Below are 20,993 nucleotides of genomic sequence, written 5' to 3' on the forward strand. Positions count from 1 at the left end.
CTTCATGTTGCCAAGATGGAGACTAAGGTTCTATCACCAGAAACTCAAACCATAACCAAATCGTAGTGTGAGCATCTCCAACTGTCCTGGTATTCAGATTCCTTTGTGAAGGGTCAGGGGATAGCCTAACTGCATTTCTGTGGATGGACACACCTGTGTTCATACACCTCTAGTGTGTGTATTTCCTACACCCGTGGCACTAGGGGATATGTCTGAGACATCCTTGATTGTTAGGATTGGGTGGAACTGACATCCAGGAGGAAAACCAGGAGTTCCACGAAGCATCCTCCAATATGTAAGGGACTTCTGAAGCCTCAAATATCGACTCATCATGGACATCAGGTACCTCCTACCCTCCCCCAGTCTGTGGCCTCTGTACATGGGTTTGTCATGGCATTGGAGAGGTTGAAATGGCAGGGAAAGTAGTCAGGATGGACTGAGACCAGGCTGGACCATAGGCTGTGGCCTACATCCCTGGCTCCTTCAATAGGCCAGTGACTAGCAGGACCAGAGTACAGAAGTTATAGAGAAGAAGGGCTCTGTGTGATTTTCTTAACAGTCTCCTGTCTCAAAACTACAGAAGACAGCACATCAGTGGGGTTCCTCACCCCAGGAGTCCTCCCTCCCTCCCTCCACAGGATGCTCTCTGGGCCATGGGATGCCTCTGAGTGGACCCAGCAGTCCCCAAACATGTACACTCAGACCTCTTGCACCCTGAGCCCCACATATTGTCATCACTGAATTTTCCTTCTTGCTGATTGGTCATCAAGTCAGTAGGTCTGAGGCAATGCATTGCCGCTGTCATCAGGGGGCTGGCTAAGGCCAGCGTTGGTCTGAAACGAAGCGCACTCTTAAGTCTCTCTAGCTTTTCTGCCATGTAACTTCACACCCCACTTAGCTTCTCTGGATTCCAAAAATATAAAAAAACAAAATATATTGGGAAAGAATGAACTATTACATGCATGCTGTTCATGTGACCTCTTTTCCTGGGACAGCTGCTCACCCAGTCCTGAGGAGTATTTATGAGTGCTCTGAAGGCTGAAATCATGCTTGGTACATTCTGAGAAGCAATTGTGTGCAGTCAGAAGGAACAGCATTGTTCAAAAGAATATCATTGTTTCCCCTATCTACTCAACAACCATTTACAGCCACCCTGAGCTCCAGCCCTGCAGGATCAGTGGGACAAAGGTGGTCCTGCCTTCCCCAGGGACCTCTGTACCTCCTCTTCCTATACCCAGTGCTAGGGCAAGGACCACCCTGGATGATGACCAGGGAAGAATGCAGAACTGAAAGTTGCAAGGTTCCTCCCACCCCAAGAAATCAATCAGCTAGAGCAGTCTGTCAGGTGTTGCCCCCACACCCCCATGCCTGGCCCAATGTCCAGGAAAACAGCCCAGAGGCAGACAGCAGGCTGCACAGACAGGAAGAGAACATGATGTGAAATGCCTATGAATGGAGACTTGCATCCCGATCACCAGGTACTACCTGTATTGCAAGGAATGCAGCTCTAAGATCTGGGGTAAACGATGTCTGCCGCTGGGGATTATGAAGCTGCTTTAGAAGTACTGTACCCTTGTAAGGCTCATCCCGAAGTACAATAAACTAGTCTTGGGTACATCCTTCTCCTAGCTCTGTGGGATCTGTTAGCTCTACTTTGGGCTATTCCACCTGACCCTTGATTTGTCTGTTATCGTTGGGCATATCCTTTAATCCAACATCATAAAATCAACACTCAGGATATGGCCCACTCCCAGATGAGACCTGAGACCCCACTACCCAAAGTTATCTTGGCTTTCTGCCGACCTGCCTCTCTGGGTCACAGGGAAGTGATGGATCTAAGGAAAGGCCCAGCAGTAAGTAGCCTTAAGTTGGTTAGGGTCAAACCCTGAGCCATGTGTACAGATGTGCAGCTGTGCTCATGGGGCAGCTCAGACATATCCCAAGTTGATGTTTGAGATGGGGCAACCAAAGGACTTTGTCTGGTCATGTATCACAGATAAACTGAGACAGCTATAAATCAGGTCCATGCCCTCATGGCGTATTTATTTCAGGGCAGGGAGATGAGCAATACAGAAACTAAATCTCAGTGACAATGCTGAGACAATGTAAAACGGGGTGTGTTAGAGAGGGAGTGTTAGGATGTTCAAAGCTCAGGAAGGCTTCAAAGAGGTAATGTCGGAGTAGATAATACACCTTCCAAGCTGGAAGACTGCATGCATGCTGAAGAAATATCCAGAAGGCCCAGTATCTGCTGCCCTCTCCAACTTAAAACATTTTAAGAGCTTGGCATAATGAAATAAGTGAGTCTGGGCACACATATGGCCAGAGGCATCCAGCACAAAGCAGAGGGACAAGTGGTGGCTGAGTTGAGAGCAGTGGAGGGCAGGATGCACCTTGTGAGGGACAGGCAAGAAGGCAGGGGACAGCCTTGAGCTGCAAAGGAACTTCCCATTCCAGCCCTTCTACCCTCCCCAGCGCACGGCCTGACGCTCTATATGGCATCTCCTTAGCCACACTGACATCCTTGAGGTGGACATGATTCCATCTACAGGGGAGAAAGCCCCGACAAAAGGTCAAAGTCTTGTTCACATGGGCACTGCTCTGAAGTTCATGCTCATGCCATTGTGTCCTTGCTCCAGCCTTTTCCCAAGGCGTCGCCATGTTAAGTTCTTGTGAGAGAGATGGAGAATCTTTCAAAGTCAGTTGCTTCCAGTTGCCCTACAGTTCCTGGCAATTGGCCCAATATCCCTGACAACCTTGGGCGGGTTCTCTCCAGGAGGCAGAGTTAAGGATGCTCACCTTTGCAGCTGCCTCAGAACTAGGAGATGACGGAATGTGGTAAAAACTCAGATCCAGGTTTTTTTTTTTTTTTTTTAAATAAATTTGCCATTACAGTTGCTTTTTGTGATCCTCCCCTTTCACTCATTGATGAGTGCTTCAAGTCATCAGTGTGTGCTAACTTTCCTCTAGACCTGAGGAAAGTGAGGTACTAAGTCTACTTAGCACTGTAGGCCATCTCCTATTCTGGGCTCAAGTAGTCCTGGGAAGGCTGGAAGCCTCTCCCACTAAACGTTGCTGTTGATTCATTGCTTTTGGAGATGTTGAATTCTCTGACAACTATGAGAACATCAATACTTCAGTGTGCATGACAGCTTGAACCAAAACACACAGTCCAAGTCTGCAAGTTCTGAGCTCCAACTTAGAGAAGTAAATGGGCAAAGGAGCAGAAGAATCTACGGCACTGGCCAATGGAAAGTACCAATTTTAGGGGCAATGTCAGAGGGAAGCAAAGGTCTGCAAAGAAGACAGGAAAATCCCAGAATTTAATCATAACATCACTAGAACATATTGTTATAATGACCACAGCAGCAGTGGAATACTCCCAATGATCAAAAATCGGGTCAGGAAGACACAGCTCTCTAGAACAGCAGGGATCACGTGAAGTCCCTGTTTCAAGGTTCAGGAGCAGGGCCAGGTAGGACCATACTCAGCTGCACCTGCCCTTGAGTTCTCCCCCCCATCATGCACTGGGGACAGGCACCTGTGACACAGGGGTCACTGCCATTTTACGAGGGAGTTTGGGAAAGACTCTGAGAGCTGATCTGCTTGTTTCTGCATACTGTGTGTACTGTCTCTGTTATCATACTAACATGTACAAGATGGGTTCAAGCACACGAGCATCACTTACTAACTTCTGCCTGCTGTCTCCTCTAACCTCTGGAAGAAATGAAACATCGACCTATAGTGATCTAGCGTTTTGAGTCTCAACTATTAACAAGATAAAATTTATTATGTTTTTCTTTTTTAATACTTACTCATGTTGACTGTGTTGCTTTTAGACTCCAGCTTAACTACATGGAAGAGACCTTGAAGGTCTCTAAACAAGCTTCACATGCATCAGTGCCCCAAGTTGGTGTACCATACTACCCCACCAAGAGAAGTCTTCTCAATACCCTTTAATCCTTGCTGGCCTTCATCAGAACAAGGACACTGTATCATCCAGCCTTTCTATAAACTCAGTGGACAAAGTCCTTATCTGCAATCACAGTCTTAGCTAGACAACCAGACATTTCAGAATCACCAGAAACAAAACACTTTAGAGACAAACAGAAAGAAAACACTCTCACCATATTTTGAGTCATGACTAGTTATTTTTGACATTTAATTTCAGTTTAATAGGAGTTATTTGTGGCTCTAACATTTACATTGATGCTGAACATGTGCACATCCTACAGAGAAGCCCAATGTCATTAACCACAGAATTCGGGCAAGCCAGGGGAACAGAGAAGGAAAATACTTTGTTCATTTAGCATCTATGCTGTCATATGAGATCAATTTCTTCATGAAACAACAACCTATCATAGGAAAAAGGATTATTTAGTATTTCCCCCTCTACAGGAGAATCATATAGCTGGTTCCACTGCTTTTGGGATTGTAAAAATCCCATTACAGAAACACACAGAACAGACAGAGATAAACAGAATAATATGTTTATAAAATGGTTGCTCTAAACATATTCTTTACTTTATTTTTCCTATAAGAAAAGCGAAGGATCAATAAGGAAGTTCTCTACCAGCATACAACTATAGTCAGGAGCGAAAAGAAACCTGACAGAGAGGGTATACCATGTCTGTAGTATTTGACCATTTGTGGGTATTTAACAGAAGGTAAAAAGTTTATAATTTAAAAAACCCAGGGGAAATATATATATGTGTGTGTGTGTGTGTGTGTGTGTGTGTGTGTGTGTGTGTGACACACACACACACACACACACACACAAATATGGGTGTATATGCTTACAAAACAACCATTGGGTTTCTTTTTCCTGTGAGACATGAACTGCTTCAGAGAGGAGTGGTAAAGCTCTGCTGGGAAACATCTTGTTGTTCACCTGAAATACCTGGATAGAAAGTCAGTACATGGTTTAAGAAATGAAACTTTACAAGTTTATAAAGAATGAAAACATGCATAGACATTTTCTACCGCCAAATGGTCAAAACCTGACATTGTGATTAAATCTGAAGGATTGCGGATTCTAGGGGAAAAGTCACGTATAAATATGACAGTGTTGTCAAAACAGGAGTAACAGGCAAGGAGGTGAGAGCATTACAGAAGAAACAATAAACACTGGAAAGCCAGAGTTGCACTCCAATTTTAAAAGACAGTGTAACTACTGAAGTGGGTGGCGGTTTTCCTAGCTATTTAACAACCCTATGAAGATAGTGTTATTGCTGTGGTCCATGGATGAAGCCCTGGGAATGAGCATGCTCAGCAGTGTTCACCTCCAATCAATTCAGACTCACAGGTGATCATAAGAACACCACTCCCATGGCAGTCCCTAGAATATCTAAAACCTCTATAGTAGGCATTTGGACAGAGAAAGAAGACATACATGTTTCTTATTAAGAGTGACAATGTAAGAAATACACTCATTATAGCTGTTAGACTACTCGGTTTTAAATATTACAGAAAAACCCTAAACTGTGAAATTACAGTATGTTAATCTTTAAAACCACTTGTAAAGAAGGATAGGTCTGGTGAGTATCAGAAGACAAAGTCAACAGAAAAATGTAACTGACAAATACAATCTTTGAAAAAGTTGTAGCTAATTATAGGCTAAGTTTTAAAACAGACTTTTTTTTTTTGGTCCACGAGGCCATTAAAAAACAAAAAATAAAGGATTCTTATTCATAAATAGAAACTCAAAGCTCAAAGAAAAATTTCAGTACTCTTTTGGCAGATTTGTTGGTTAGACAAGAAACATTTGAAATGATGGGTGTGATGAACTTAGCATAAACGCAGGAAGGTGCTTTGAAATGACTGTCACACATCATCTTCTGAAGGACGCCAGTGACTATCGATTACCTCTAGATGTTTGCTGAGATACAGCTAGTATTCATTATATTAACACACACCAGAACTTACTGCGCAATATGTCTGGCTTTCTCCCTTAAGGGCAGGGCTGAGGAATGGCCCACAGGTAAAAACCTGATGCTTGTTTCTGTAAATAAAATCTTATTTTAAAAAGTCACATTTTTATCTATATGTTGCCTGTGGCTTCTACACTGTAAAGGCAAAGGTGAGCAGTTTTTAAAAGACTATTTGATTCTCTGAGAAGCCTGAATTATTTATTACCAGATCCTACACAGAAAGAGTTGTTGGCACATCACCTAGAGTTTAATTCCTAAAGCATCTAGAACACAATGTCTTTGCTTTCACACGCAAAGCTTCCTCACATTCTGAAGTACATGTGACTAGTCTTCTATGCTTTATTTTGTTCATTGGTGTGTATCCTGAAACTTTAACACTACAGCTGGATTTTTCACTTTTAATATATTTGGAACATAATCATTATCTCCAGCCATAATCTGCTTGATGTCAGGCATTCTCTAAGGATTAGAGATTAATAAAATGGAAGAGCCACCCAGCAACAGAGAGACTAGAAAACTGTCCCTCTTATTTTCTCTTGAATAAGGAAACAGGATAGAAAAAGGAGAAACACAAACCAAATACAATTTAGGGTATATACCAGTAAGTCAGGGAAAGGGTTTCAGCTTTCACATACAGAAAGGCAGACAGCAGACAGGCATTGATACATATGTGCATGTGTATACACACATACATATACATATACATACACACACACATTCCTCACATCTATTATAAACTAAAAAATACAACATAAAGTATATTTGTTTTATAAATATATTACTGTCTATATACATAGATACATCCATAAAAGACATGTTAAATAATCATTTGTATAATCAATACTACTTTTTGTGTATTTAAAAATTACACATTCTATTAAAATTATCAAAATAATCTTTAAAATACCAAGAATAAAACCAACCAAGTGTTTCCTTCCATGTAAGTAGTTCTGAATCTTATCATTGGTCAAACAGACCCTAGACTTGGTCACACAACTCAAAGAAACATAGTTCAAGCAGGAAAATGCTATCCATTAAAAGACAACCCCCCCATTTTTTAATACTTCATAACAAATGTGTGTATATATAAAACACCCTCTTCAGGAATATTACATATTCTCATAAATGTATTTTCATAAAAAGACAAAATTCAAGTTTCCACCAGTGTCAACTATCTTATACTGGTGACCATTACTTCCACTGTTTAGGTCAGTGACAAACTCCCATTAGGATAACGGGACTGAAAACATCTGTATGACATGCAAGAAAAGAGGAAATTCTAAGGGCCATTTTGGCCAGTTAGGTACTATTCCCTCTGGACTAAGACACAGGGACAAACAAACTGCTAATTACTGCATGAAGTACAGTCAACTGTCTATTATATTCAGGGGCAGAATATTCCAGTCTGAGTCCTTTTTATCAGCTGACCAATTCTGACATTTTTACTACTTATTAACACACCATTTTCAGGTTGTTTATTTATTTATTTTAGAAAATCTGGTGAATAGGAATTAGCAATTGGGAAGAAATACTTTAGCTAAAATTAAGGTTTATGATCAGCTATGAGCTTAATAACGGACTCCTGTTACTTATTACTTGAGATATTTGAGAATTGGATGTAGCTAAAGTCTGCCAATTATGTTAAACTCTGCAAGCAATGTTGGTGCTTCATTAAAGGGGACAGACTGTCCTCCTGTCCTCAGAAAACTTTTCCTTAGCACACAGCTAATGGTACTGAGAAACGTAGGTGTGGGTGGCTCAGGGCTGCCCACTCCATGACAGTGGCATGGGTTCTAGAAAGGATGAAAAGGAGGGTAACTAGTCAGCTAAAATCATTAGAAGGCCAAATCTGAAAAGTCATATCCTTCTTCCCTAAGGTCTCCCTTAAGTCTTTCTAGTCAAGTTTGCCCATTTCCAAATAATCACAGTGCTAAAATGAAGCAAAAGTGACTTGCTCACCCGAAGGGACCCCCACTCCAGCCGCACACTGCCTGGGGAGACGGGCTGGAAGGAGCCCTCCTCTGCAACCCTGCTTCTGACGCCCATTTGGCCTCCACAATTCCACCTGTCCTTCAGCTAATGACTGACAAAGTCAAGGACAGTTTCACAAGTCAGTGGTGCCACTCTCAGACAGACACCACTCGGAATGGCTGGTGTGGCACCACCTGCATCACTCTTGGTAAAGATGTGCGCCACACTCACTCAAACACAACAGCAGTAACTGTAGAACATCACTTTCCTGAATTAAGTTTGCTGAACATGGTTCAGATTATTGGATATGCTAATATGCACAATGCCGTTTAGAAGCATTTACTGTGTACCCAAATCCTACTCCATGCAACACACAGTGTCACACAAGTAGTGAAAATGTTATCCTAGTCGAAGATGCTTGGACGTTATTTTCAGGCAGCATTTTACCTTTATTTTAAGATAAGTTCACACTAGGTAAGTTTTAGGAGAAAGAAAATGCCAATAAATTTATTTAATATACTTTAATATATAAAACTAAGACAGACACCTTTATTTACCTTAATTGTTAGTTTTATTTTCTATCCTATTCTAGTCTTCAATTTTACTTTAAAATTTTGTATTTAAATAAGGGATAAAATGTTGCCCAAAAGTCTAATTATAGTTACACATTTGTGTTTTTAACTAGATCTACAAATCAAAATAGTTCTTATTGTTAAAAAGATACAATTTGTATCAACAGTAAAAGGTACTTTCTGGTTTTCAGGGCTTTGCCTCTCTCAGGCTGCAGGACCACCCAGCCCAGAGCATCCAGGCTGATGACAGACCAGAGCTGGACTTGTCCTTTACACGAAGTGATTCAGAGTCAAGTTCTGTCCAGCACAACACTGTCTGCACTGATCATAACCCATCTTCCAATCCTCAGAAATGTCACTACAGCAAGCATAACCCATGACTTTGCAACCAGAAATATCCCTTACTAATACTAGAACAGACTTTAGTCTGTATCTAAAACTACACTATTTGTGGCAAGAGTCTGGCCTTTATTAATATAGTAGGCCCCCCAAAAAACTACCTTCAGGAAAATGGAAAATATACAATATCTTACAAAAAATTTAAGTTACCATTTACATGTCCTCCATTGCCATTTCTATAGTGCAGTATCAATAAATGTTGCATATCCTCAACACATCATCAGACCACCTCAGGCCAGCCTTGATAAATAGCAGGAAAGCTAGAGTGTATTAAATAGAAAAGTTGCATTGAGAATACTTAGATTCATTAAAAACAGGCAAGAACTGTGAAAGGGTTATTCATCCAGTATTGTGCCTCCCACAGAAAGACAGACATCAAAACACACGTTAATGGAAAGCCAGGGCTTCAGTCATCTCATTTCTACTGTCAAGAAGCACATTTTAGCTGGAAAACAAAGCTTTAACCTGTAATAGTTAAGGCTTTTGCCTTATTCATAAAAAAGGAAATGGAAATATTTTTTCCATTGATTGCATCTGCTTTCTTTTAAACTGACCATTTAAAATTAACTACTTTTCTTAACAGGAAACATCCAAACAAAAATAAAATAATAAAAAGTGCCATACTGAAAATCATTCTAATATATACTATTACCCATTTTAATATAACTGGTAACTTACATTTTGTTTAAAATATAAAGTCAGTGCTGTAGTATATCTTTGTTTCTATAAATAATGATTATAGCACAAAGAAGCCCACTTTCCCCAAATAAAAATAACTTAAAAAGCCGTAAAGGATTCTAGTTAAGCTTGGCTTGAGGAAATAGTTTGCTAGGTCTAGTCCAGTACCTCCACATTTTGAAGGTACTGCAATTGCTTGCAGTTGACAGACAAACACCAAGTTAATAAGACAGGAAACAAGGATAAAAAGTGCTGCATATAAACCCCTGATGCACCAAAGAGGAATATCAAAGATCACAGATACATCTATTAAATCAAACTGGAGAAACTTCCAGCCAAGTGTATAGCTTTAAAAAGGAAATGTTTAAAAAAGAGTTTGAATGTAAAGCAATCCCGTGATCCGTCCACCAAGTGGGGTTCCATACAGATTCCATGATACAGTAGTTCACATAAATGGATACTATATAACCTCCTTGCTGAGAAGGAGATCACATGTGCTATTGTAGCAAACCTCCCTCAGCATCTGAGCTGAACAAAAAACTACTCAACACCACAAAGATGCATCATCTTTTCAATAACCCAGCTGAGATTTTTCAACTAAGATGGCTGCAGCAAGCTGCTGGGCATCTGTCATATGAGGATTCCTTTTCATGACGAGCCTTACAAGGTCAGGTGGGAAGATGTTGCACAAATTGATATAAATCTTCTCTCGGTTGTCCTGGTACCTCGGAGGATCTTGTGGCATTCCACAGTACAGGACTCGCCAGGTGGGCTCCTGCTGCTCAGGCAGGCTCTGGAAGGTGAATGACTCATAGCACGGGGGTGTGGAGTTATCAGGTAAAGAGTAAGTCTGCCGATAGCCATACGCATCCATCCCGTAGCTTGGCCTATCCCAGCTTCCTAGGCCTTCCTGGCGTGAGTAAGGCTTTCTTTGTCTTGAAGGAGAACTATCATAGAGTCGAGAATCAGAAATGCTGTCTATTCTTGTGGCCACTAGGGACCTCCCTAGGTGTGGTGCCTTAGAGTGTGCAGAGCTTGGTGGAGAGGGGTAATCCCCGGGACAGCTGGACCGGGCACCCACAGCAGGGTGCTGCAGATGCATAGCCAAGTGTGGAAGAGGAGGCTTGTGATGGAACTTTGGTTCTTCGTGACTGTAACTTTGCACTCTGGTTAAGGGGTCGTGGAAATTCTGCAGGAAGGGCTGGGAGTTAAGGCGGCTTTGAGGGTGCATGTGCTGACACTTGAGATTCTCCTCCAGCTGTGGGTCAGGAGAGCTGACATAGGAGCGCTCATTGTACCCCACATAGGAGTCGCTGCTCCCACAGCTCAGGCTCCCCTCACTGCTGCAGTCTGAAGCTACAGAATTGACTCGATAATCAGTGTCTAATGAGAAACGCCTTTCAGGACTTCGGGGGCCTGAGATACTCAGATTGGAATATGCATTCAACATGGAATAATATCCAATGTCCACAGGAGAGTCACATTTTGGATACTGTTCATAAGGCATTGGCGTTCCATGATTTTTGGTTGCCATCATCATTGGAGGGTACTGCCCCTGTGGTCTTTGATCCTGAGGTGGGAAATGAACTCCAGATGGAAGGCCATTGCTTAAAGATGTAGTGCTTTGGGGTTTTGCAGTAGAAGTAGCCGGTATACTAACTAAGGAAGGTACAGACCTGGTTTCCAATTTGTTTTTGGTGGGAAGCTTTTCCTCTATGTCTTGGTAGACGTGAGTCCTTATGCTCGGGTCTGACTGCCTCTTTGGAGCACCTCGCTTACCGTCCGAAGTGCTATCAACCTTGGTGCTACAAGGAACACTGTTGCTCTTCACCAGTCCTCCTTCATTTGTGGTTTTGGCGGCTGTGTTTCTAGACATGGCACGCAGTTCATCAGCTACTGACCGCTGCGGCTGACTGCCCCTTTCTGGGTGGTAATATTTGCACTTGTGTCCGTAGGTACACTTCTTTCCTAGGGAGATAGAGTCAGTTAGGCAAAGGAGCACACCACGAGATCCTGCACAGTTAGTGAAGCACGCCTATCTGCTCCTGACAAAAAAGGCAGAAATGGCAGGCGGGCTGAGTCTTAGTCTGTTCCTCACGCTCTTCGGTCTCCTTGCTTACTATGAAGAGCACTGAGGAAACTCTCATATCTGCCTTTTCTCTTCCAGGTCTTTACAACTGTGTGGGAAATTCTGCTATCAAGAGCAACTATACTGCTGTAACATGATAAAGCTATGCTTCTCTGATTTGTATCTAGATAGAAGAATTGCCAAGTTTCATTCCCATAAAAACTAACTTCCAACAGAATTACCACTATTTTCTGACCATATTGTCACTCAGAGAAATTCATATATTGAACCCAAATAGGTAAAAACAGACTAACACACTTTCTTAAATTTAATTATAATCAAAAGAACCACATAGTATACCATCTGAGATTTTTCAATGTTTATTTATATTAGCCAAAGTTTAACAGTATATTGTGCTCTAAAAGTACACGTAAAGTATTCATAAGGACAGTTACCATATGGACAAGGTTGCTTTTTGTGCTCAGGAACAATGGGTTTCTTCCTTAGAAAATTATCTAGACTTGGGCCATGTCTTCCAAGCGGGTCATCAGGGGGCATGAACCTGTCACAGAGACAATAATAAAAAATGACACCCCAGAAGAAGGTTAATCTAATCCCAGTGATATAGTCACTCATTCTATTTTCTTTGAAATTTTAATCCCAGTATCTTGGCTAATATGTGTAAGATTAAAGAAACCCAAACTTTACATCAAGTTTTCCTATAAAGTGCAGCTTTCTCCTGAACCTGTATCTGTTTTAATTTCATCAATGTTGAGACAGCATGTCCTAACAATGCTTTTTATTTTCTTCTTCTTCTTCGCAGTCTTGGGATGCTTGAAAGGATTTGAAAAATGATTACCAGAGCATTTAGGAACACCAGTTTTCCAAGGGCGTGCACGTGCGTGTGCGTGTGCATGTGCGTGTGCGTGTGTGTGTGCGTGTGTGTTGGGGGGGAGTGGAGCAGCTGAGCAGGGAAGGGGGAGGGACAGCAGTGAGGACAAGAGACTCACTTGCTGCCACTATTGCCAGATGTGCTGCACACGCCACTTCATTCCCAAGTTCAAGCTCCATTTTACAGACCAATCAAGAGTTCTAATTTAGGCTCAGATGAACTAAGTCACATTGTGTCTAACATCCAATGACAAAGTCAGGATTCAATTATACATGACTCTGAAGTCTGCTCTCTTCCCATTATAGCAATGGCTTCTCAGCCGAAATGGAAAAAGTAAGGAGGCAGAGCACGCCTGTGAGCCCAGCTGCCTGAGGTAGGAGGGCAAGCCTCTGAGGCCAGCTTAGATAACAGAACAAGATCTCATCTTAAGAAAAATGGTTTTTTAAGATCAGATCTGAGCCAGGCAGTGCTGGCACACACCTTTAATCCTAACACTCAGGAGGCAGAGGCAGGCAGATCTTTGTGAGTTCGAGGCCAGCCTGGTCTACAAAGCGAGTTTCCAGGACAACCAGAGCTACAGAGAGAATCAATCAATCAGGTATGATGTCACAGATCTGAAATCCTAGTTACTTGGCAGAGGGCCTCGAGGAGGTTAAGGCAACAGGACCGTAAGCTGTAGAATGAGTTCAAGGTCAGCCTAAATAAAACCCTTCCTCAAAAACACTTAGAAACAAAAGCTGTAAGGTGGTAACTCAGTGTGGCAGTATGCTTGCCTAGCATGCACATGTGAGGTCCTGGCTTTGACCCCTACTACTAAGAGAAGGAACGAAATCTAAGGACACAGCTTATCATTGGACTGAGTATCAAATGGAGGAAAGAAGAATTCATATCATGCACAGAAATAAATGCTAATACTTGTTACATCCTTGTTCTAACTTAAAATAACCCCAAGTGTTTACCTACAAAATGAGAATGTGCACAATATAAAAACTCAATGAAGAACAATCAAAATGGCTAAAGAAAACACTTAGCAAATAGTGTTACTATTACAAAAGCAAAATGGCAATGTTCCGTAAAAAACGAGGGGTTAGGGATGTAGTTCAGTGGTAGAGCATGTGACTAGCCACATATTCCATCCCCAGCATTGCTACATAAAGCTATTTCCATGTTTCTTCCCTCCACTTTTGACAGTGTCACTATGCAGCCCAAGTGGCCTTGAACTTGTTATTCTCCTGTCTCAGCCTGTATAATGCTGAGATCATAGCCGTGTGCCAACACAGCCACTGTCCACATTTCTCAGTGAATCGCTGAGCAATACTGCAGCAGGGATGCATTATACTTGACTGATTTTTCTATGTGTGCTTAGTCGCCTTGGAATCCTGTAATTCTAAATACAGAAATTAGCTCATTTGATCTTTCTTTTTTCCTCATTAATATATTCTAAGGAATAATGCAAGGTTGAGGGTGTAAACATATTTTTGAAGCTTTTGCTCACTTTTGCTAAATCGTACAACACTTTTCACGCATTTAAATTTTTTAAACTTCCTTATTTTCCTGTGTATGGGTGTTTGCCTGCATGTCTGTGCGGCATGTATATGCAGTGCTCAGGAAGGTCAGGAGAAGGTGCTAGATCCCCTGGAACTGGAGTTACAGATGGTTGTGAACTGCCATGTGGGTGCTGAGAATTGAACCTAGGTCTTCAAGAAAAGCAGCCAATGCTCTTAACTGTTGAGTCATCTCTCCAGCTCCAGTGTTTACGCATCTTTAATAGCACAAGTGTTCATATTTTTGTGAGTTAATCAGGTAGAAAACTCTTTTGGGGTTTACATTAACAATAGGTAAACGTCTTCCATGGTTGGAAATATATTTACGTCTTATAACTTGTGCCTGTTTATATCACTTGTCCCTTTATCAAGTTGAAGGCTGTGATCATGACCACAGTCTTCCTTGGTAACACAACTTTTTTTTTTTTTTGGTTTTTCGAGACAGGGTTTCTCTGTGTAGCTTTGCGCCTTTTCCTGGAACTCACTTGGTAGCCCAGGCTGGCCTCGAACTCACAGAGATCCACCTGGCTCTGCCTCCCGAGTGCTGGGATTAAAGGCGTGCGCCACCACCGCCCGGCTCGGTAACACAACTTTTAACATGTGTGTGTTTAGTAAGCTATCATGCTCTAAGTTGACTTGACAGGCACTGGCAGGGGATGGGGGGCGCAGGATAGATGGTTCTGTCAGCCAGGTCCCTCAGACAGAGTCTAAGAACCTTCTTTGGCCTCAGTCCTGTGAAAGCAACTCGGGGAGGGGCACAAAGCTCACACTTGTCCTTCTATAGCGTTCAGTTTTGGCTCCCATCAGAACTAATGGGAGACTGGTGGTGAGAAGACACCAGTCTCAGGTCTGGTCAGTGGCAAAATGGGAAGGCTAGTACTGTGGCTGCTACGGACAGCTGGCTTACTTACTTGTCATTGACAAAGGAATACATTAATAACCGCTCATCTATGAACTTCTTCCATTCCGGTTTCTCATTTGCCAAATCTCTGTAGTTATCATTGGACACAATTATACCATCAGACTCAAAAGCCAGCTTCACGATGAACCGGTCATCATAGCACACCACTCGCCTGCCCTGGACGCGCCGTGAAGGTGTAAAGACCAGGATTTTTTCCTTCTCTAGTTTCCGCAGAATTTCCTGGTCTGCAATAACAACAGGGTAGAAATTCAGGAGTAGATACATAATTAAATACTGATGACTTTCATACAATGAGAATGTTTTTAAGAAAAAGTATTTATTTTATGGATACGAGTGTGTTGCTTGATGTAGGTTGGTGTATGTGTGTGTGTGGTACCCATAGAGGTCAGACAAGATTCTTAGATGCCACGGAACTGTTGTTACAGATGACTGAGTGCCATCTGGGTGCTGGGACTTGAACCCGAGTTCTCTACAAGAACAGGTGCTCTGAACCACTGAGTCCTCACTCCAGCTTCCTGGAGAGGTTTCACAGGAGCTGGAGCGCAGAGATGACAACTCCCAGTTGAGGGGCAGAGCGTAATCTAGAACTCTCAACCATCCTTTAGAAACATCAGTCAGAAGAGCTACAGTCACAGCACTAGCGTGACGCTCCAGCTCCTGAGGCACTGCACCACAGGGACAATCACACCAAGCTGCTAGGCTGGTTCGGTTTTGAGCAACAGGCACTTTCCTCTCATCTGTGGGTGTGTTTTACAGTTTTGTTTTTCTAAATAGAAGATGTGATGGTGAGAGAATCTGAAGTTGTAATGAAGGAAGCCGAAGAACCATTTGGAAACACAGGTTCACGGGAACAAAGGCAGTGGGTCAGAAGTGCTGGGACAAACATAGCACCATGTTCTGCATCCTGTCCTCTGAAAGGCGGTAACAAATGTCAGTTAATAATTTCCAAAAACCCACCAAAGAGTCTACAGATAGTTACTACCTGTTACCTAGTGGTCACTGAAGTTAAGAATGGACTAGTGGGAGAAATGTGGGTGTCAGAATAAGCAATCATGCATAAAACTCAAGGTTTTCTCCAGTTCACATGAGGAAATCCCAATCTCACTGAACCTGCTTCTTTGTTTCTGAAATGCAATGGGCAGGCTGTAAGGAGTAAAGGAGTTAACATACGGAGAGGTGGTGCCAGGAAGCTCCCCTCCACCCATGGACTTTGTTCTTTAACCTAACATGAATATATTTCAATCATATGCAATTGTCGAGCTCTTTCAAATTCACAGAAAATTAGCACAAACCCTACAGGCCGGATTCAATAATAGAATCCAGCATGCTATAGTTATGACAGGACAGTGCCCTGTCTCATTGGGCTCGGTATCCATCCAGTACATGAAACACATTAGTAGCTACTCAATGAATGTCTATGGAATGGACGGATAAAGGAACCACAAAAGGGTGCATACTCTGAAGTTTCTAGCTCATTCCCTGTATCTTGCTCCCGAGTAACTCATGGGCCTTTATTTCCTGAACAATGGTTGTTTGCTTTGAACCTCACTGAAGAAGCTGACAGAGTAAAGGCAGCAGCCTAAGTCACCATCACTTGTTTAATTTGCACTTATGAAACAGCTTGTAAGGTTGAAAAAACTTCTTAGGATGACACGTAGATAATTCCACCTTAAAAATACAAGTTTAGTCTATAGCTAATAAGTTAACATAGCCAGTACATGTTAAGTATTTGCTAAGTGAAAAGGAGATTAGCAAAAGTGCTAGTTTGAACCCATGACTCTGAATTTTAATGTATGATTTATTTATTTAGACCCAGTCAAAGAATACTGAACTATTCCATTCACCAGAGATTATGTGGCTGAGGGCTTCAGTCAAGAAAATTATTACTTTGGGAAGGAAAACACTTGAAAGACTATGACTACCATTCCAGCATCATACAAAGTAAGCTGCATTCTGATGTCTTCTGGGGCCCGGCATGTTGGGACTTTTCCCTGGGACTCAGCCATGCACGAACCAGTAGATTCTTATTTCCCTTCTTGATCTCATACTTTCCCTTCCTCAAGAAGTACAAAAGTCATCTGCATAATTCAACATCACTCTTATTTTCCTTTATTTTCTTTTTCAGATAGGGCCTTGCTAAGTAGTCCAGGCAAACCTGAGATCCTCCTGTTTTAACCCCCCCAAATTCTGGTACTGCAGATGTGTGTCCCCATGCCCAGCTGCTGTCTTTTCATTTTAGTTTAATTTACTGTACCCTACCACTGCTTATCAAAGTATTTTAAGGTACTTATGAAATAGGCAGAAATGAACATCCCATAAAAACACAACTTAAGAGGTTATTTAACATTTTGGCATATTTTCTGTTGATATGTACATATATGTATGCATATATAAAATATATACAGGAAAAAACAATAAAAAGCAGAAATTTATATACATACATATATAATAAAAAGCATGAGTTTTATATAATACTATATTCTCTAAAAAAAAATTTCTATCTATGGGCTGGGGAGATGGTTAAGTGAGCGAAATGTTTGGTTCACAATGAAGACCTGAGTTCAAATCTCCAGCAGTTCAGATCCCTGTAACCATATAAAAGATGGGCATGGTGGCATGTATTTACGAGTCCAGCGCTGAGGAAACACAGACAGAGGACACAGACACAGTAGCTCAGTGGCTTGCCAGTCAAGCCTCTAGATAAGCTAGAAGGCAGCAAACAATAGAGGAGGACACCCAGTGTTGACCTCTGCCACCAGATGTGCAGACAGGGGTGAGAACACCCCCCCACACAGACACACACATCAAAAAAAAATTCTGCCTAAATATTCTACCATTGAGGGATGTTCTAATTTACTGAACTATTCTTTTAATGAATATACAATTGGTTTTCATTTTCCTTCTATTGAAAATAATACTACATTGAATTTTTGGTTCTAAACCTTCACCTATATATATCCCTTCTTATTTTCTTGGGACTCATTCCTTAAAGTGGAATGTGAAAATCTAAGAGCACAGTAATTCCTGCCCCCTATTCACTAGGAAAAACTCCAAGACACCCCACCCCCAGTTACAAGTGAAAACACGGACAGTATAAAATCATGTATATTATAATATATATATATATACACATATATATTCCTTTACATACATATCTATGCTAAAACTCAATTTATAAATAAGGCACAGCAAAATTAACTTATAAAAACATGTCTTGGTTTTCCTCCTGTTGATAAACACCATGAAGAAAAACAACTTGGGAGGAAGGGTTTATTTCATCTCACAGTATACAGGCCACTGTCCCAGGGAAGCCATAGAGGATTGCTGCTCACTGGTTTGCTCCATGTTCCTCATAGTTGACCAGCAGGCTTGTTTACAGCATCCCAGCCCAGGTGGTACTGCCCTTCCACATCAATTATCAGTCAAGGAAGCGCTCCATAGGTTTGCCAACTGGTTAATCTAGTCGGGGCATTTTCTTAACTGAGGTTCCCTGTTCCCAAATGAAGCTAGCTGGTGTCCAGTTGACATAAAATGAACCATCACAAAAATGGAACAATTCTAACAATATACTGTTAACATATAACATATTTCTCAGCATATACTTTTCCCTTCTTTATAAACTTGAGAAGTTCTACCTTTTCACTTCAAGAGTGTACTTTACAGCTTTTCTGTGTCAATACCCAAATTGCTAATATAACCCTTTAGCTTTGAGCTATTGTTAAATAAAGTAAGGGTTACTTTATGCATAAGCACTGCAATAGACAATCTGCTTCCCCAAGAGGGCTACCAGGTAATGGTTAGGGGCATGGAGGAGCACCTAAGGCTGGAGATGCTGGACAAAGGGAAGATACCTTTCCTGGATGGGACAGAGCAGGATAACACTGTATTTCATCACATGACTCAAAGCACTGTGCAATTTTAAATTTATGGCCTGTTTATTTCTGGAAGCTTCCATTTAATATTTTTAGATCACAGTAGACCTTACTTGACTCAAATTCCAGAAACTTTGAATGGAGCAGGAACTACTGTGTCAACATTTTAAGATAAAAAGAAGCAAGTGTGGCTGTGGTGATTTGTACTCCCTGAGTGTAAGAGTGGCTTCCTCAAAGATCTGAATGTTAGCTTTTTTTTTTTTTCTTCCGAGACAGGGTTTCTCTGTGTAGTTTCGGTGCCTGTCTTGGAACTCGCTTTTAGCCCAGGCTGGCCTCGAACTCACAGAGATCCGCCTGACTCTGTCTCCCGAGTGCTGGGATTAAAGGCGTGCGCCACCACTGTCTGGTTATTGAATATTGGCTTTCAATGTGAATTTGATAGATGGAAAGTAGTGGTTGTTTAGAGTTGTATGGTTTAACTACTGAGGTTGGACTCTTTCTCCTCTTTTGGTTCTTGTGAATTGTTTATTCCAAGCACTTTACTCCTTATATGTTAGAAACAGCTCTGCGTTTCTCAATGGGTGTGGATTCTTCATGTTAAGGGCATGAATTCTTAGTGTATTTTAAAATGTAATCAGTAGGTACTTAAGGGAGTCTACCAAAAGACTGAGACTGAAGTTTGCGTTAATTACGTCAATTTTTCCTTCATATCACTTCTGAAATCTCTAAATTTAGAAAGGCGGTTTCCTTCCCACCTCGAAGACTGTAATCTTTGACGGTTTAATTCTGACAACTAATTCCTCACCTATGTAACGTTTATTGTTCTAGGGCATAAGGTAAGAACAATCTAAGCAAGTATTTTTTTCTAGAGTTATTTCAACACTTTGATTCTTTTTGCTGGACCACACAGGCATTCCACTCTGTAGTTTCACATAGCTACAAGGGGTCTGTATAAATGAGGACATGACCCTCCAAGGTATGGTTGAGGGGAGAGTTTTTACTGTAGATATGAGGGACAGAACAGCCAGAATCATCAGCTGAAAGTAGTGAGGGGGGAGAAGGAGGGGGCGCGGTGCAAGAGAAGAAGAGAAAACAGCAAAGAGAGAGGCAAACGCAAGGGGGCCAAGAGAGTGCATGGTCATCTCTGAGAGAGAAGCAAGAGAGTGCATGGTCATCTATGAGTGAGTGAGGAGCAAGAGAGTGCATGGTCAATTCTGAGAGGGAAACAAGAGAGTGCATGGTCATCTATGAGAGAAAAGCAAGAGAATGCATGGTCATCTATGAGTGAGTGAGGAGCAAGAGAGTGCACGGTCATCTATGAGACAGAAGCAAGAGAATGCATGGTCATCTCTGAGAGAGGAGCAAGAGAGTGCATGGTCATCTATGAGAGAGAAGCAAGAGAGTGCATGGTCATTTATGAGAGAGAAGCAAGAGAGTGCATGGTCATCTATGAGAGAGAAGCAAGGGAGTGCATGGTCATCTATAAGAGAGGGACAAGCGAGTGCATGGTCATCTCTGAGAGAGTGAGAAGCAAGAGAGTGCATGGTCATCTCTGAGAGAGAAGCAAGAGAGTGCATGGTCATCTCTGAGAGAGAAGCAAGAGAGTGCATGGTCATCTCTGAGAGTGAAGCAAGAGAGTGCATGGTCATCTCTTAGAGAGAAGCAAGAGAGTGCATGGTCATCTCAGAGAGTGAGGAGCAAGAGAGTGCATGGTCATCTCTGAGAGAGGAGCAAGAGAGTACATGGTAATCTGAGAGAGAAGCAAGAGAGTGCATGATCATCTCTGAGAGAGGAGCAAGAGAGTGCATGGTCATCTCTGAGAGAGGAGCAAGAGAGTACATGGTAATCTGAGAGAGAAGCAAGAGAGTGCACGGTCATCTCTGAGTGAGGCGCAAGAGAGTGCATGGTCATCTCTGAGTGAGGAGCAAGAGAGTGCATGGTTATCTATGAGAGAGAAGCAAGAGAGTGAATGATCATCTCTGAGAGAGGAGCACGAGAGTGCATGGTCATCTATGAGAGAGAAGCAAGAGAGTGCATGGTCATCTATGAGAGAGAAGCAAGAGAGTGCATGGTCATCTATGAGAGAGAAGCAAGGGAGTGCATGGTCATCTATAAGAGAGGGACAAGCGAGTGCATGGTCATCTC

At 41.9% G+C, this 20,993-nt stretch overlaps 1 protein-coding gene across 3 annotated transcripts in view; it reads right to left on the reverse strand.

Moving 5' to 3' along the window:
• Nucleotides 1-4,131: 4,131 nt before the first annotated feature.
• Nucleotides 4,132-20,993, reverse strand: part of Zc3h12c (zinc finger CCCH-type containing 12C) — a 60,938-nt gene continuing 44,076 nt past the window's right edge. For all 3 annotated transcript variants that reach the window (XM_052760335.1, XM_052760339.1, XM_052760337.1), the window contains exons 4-6: nucleotides 14,966-15,200; nucleotides 12,074-12,180; nucleotides 4,132-11,518 (exon numbers count right to left, since the gene is read on the reverse strand). In XM_052760335.1, the coding sequence (XP_052616295.1) occupies nucleotides 10,122-11,518; nucleotides 12,074-12,180; nucleotides 14,966-15,200 (1,739 nt within the window). In that variant the 3' untranslated portion in view covers nucleotides 4,132-10,121. The remainder of the gene's footprint in view (nucleotides 11,519-12,073; nucleotides 12,181-14,965; nucleotides 15,201-20,993) is intronic.

The sequence above is a fragment of the Peromyscus californicus genome, unplaced genomic scaffold (genome assembly GCF_007827085.1).
Source record: "Peromyscus californicus insignis strain IS unplaced genomic scaffold, ASM782708v3 Scaffold_11__1_contigs__length_118956290, whole genome shotgun sequence".
Classification (NCBI taxonomy): domain Eukaryota; kingdom Metazoa; phylum Chordata; class Mammalia; order Rodentia; family Cricetidae; genus Peromyscus; species Peromyscus californicus.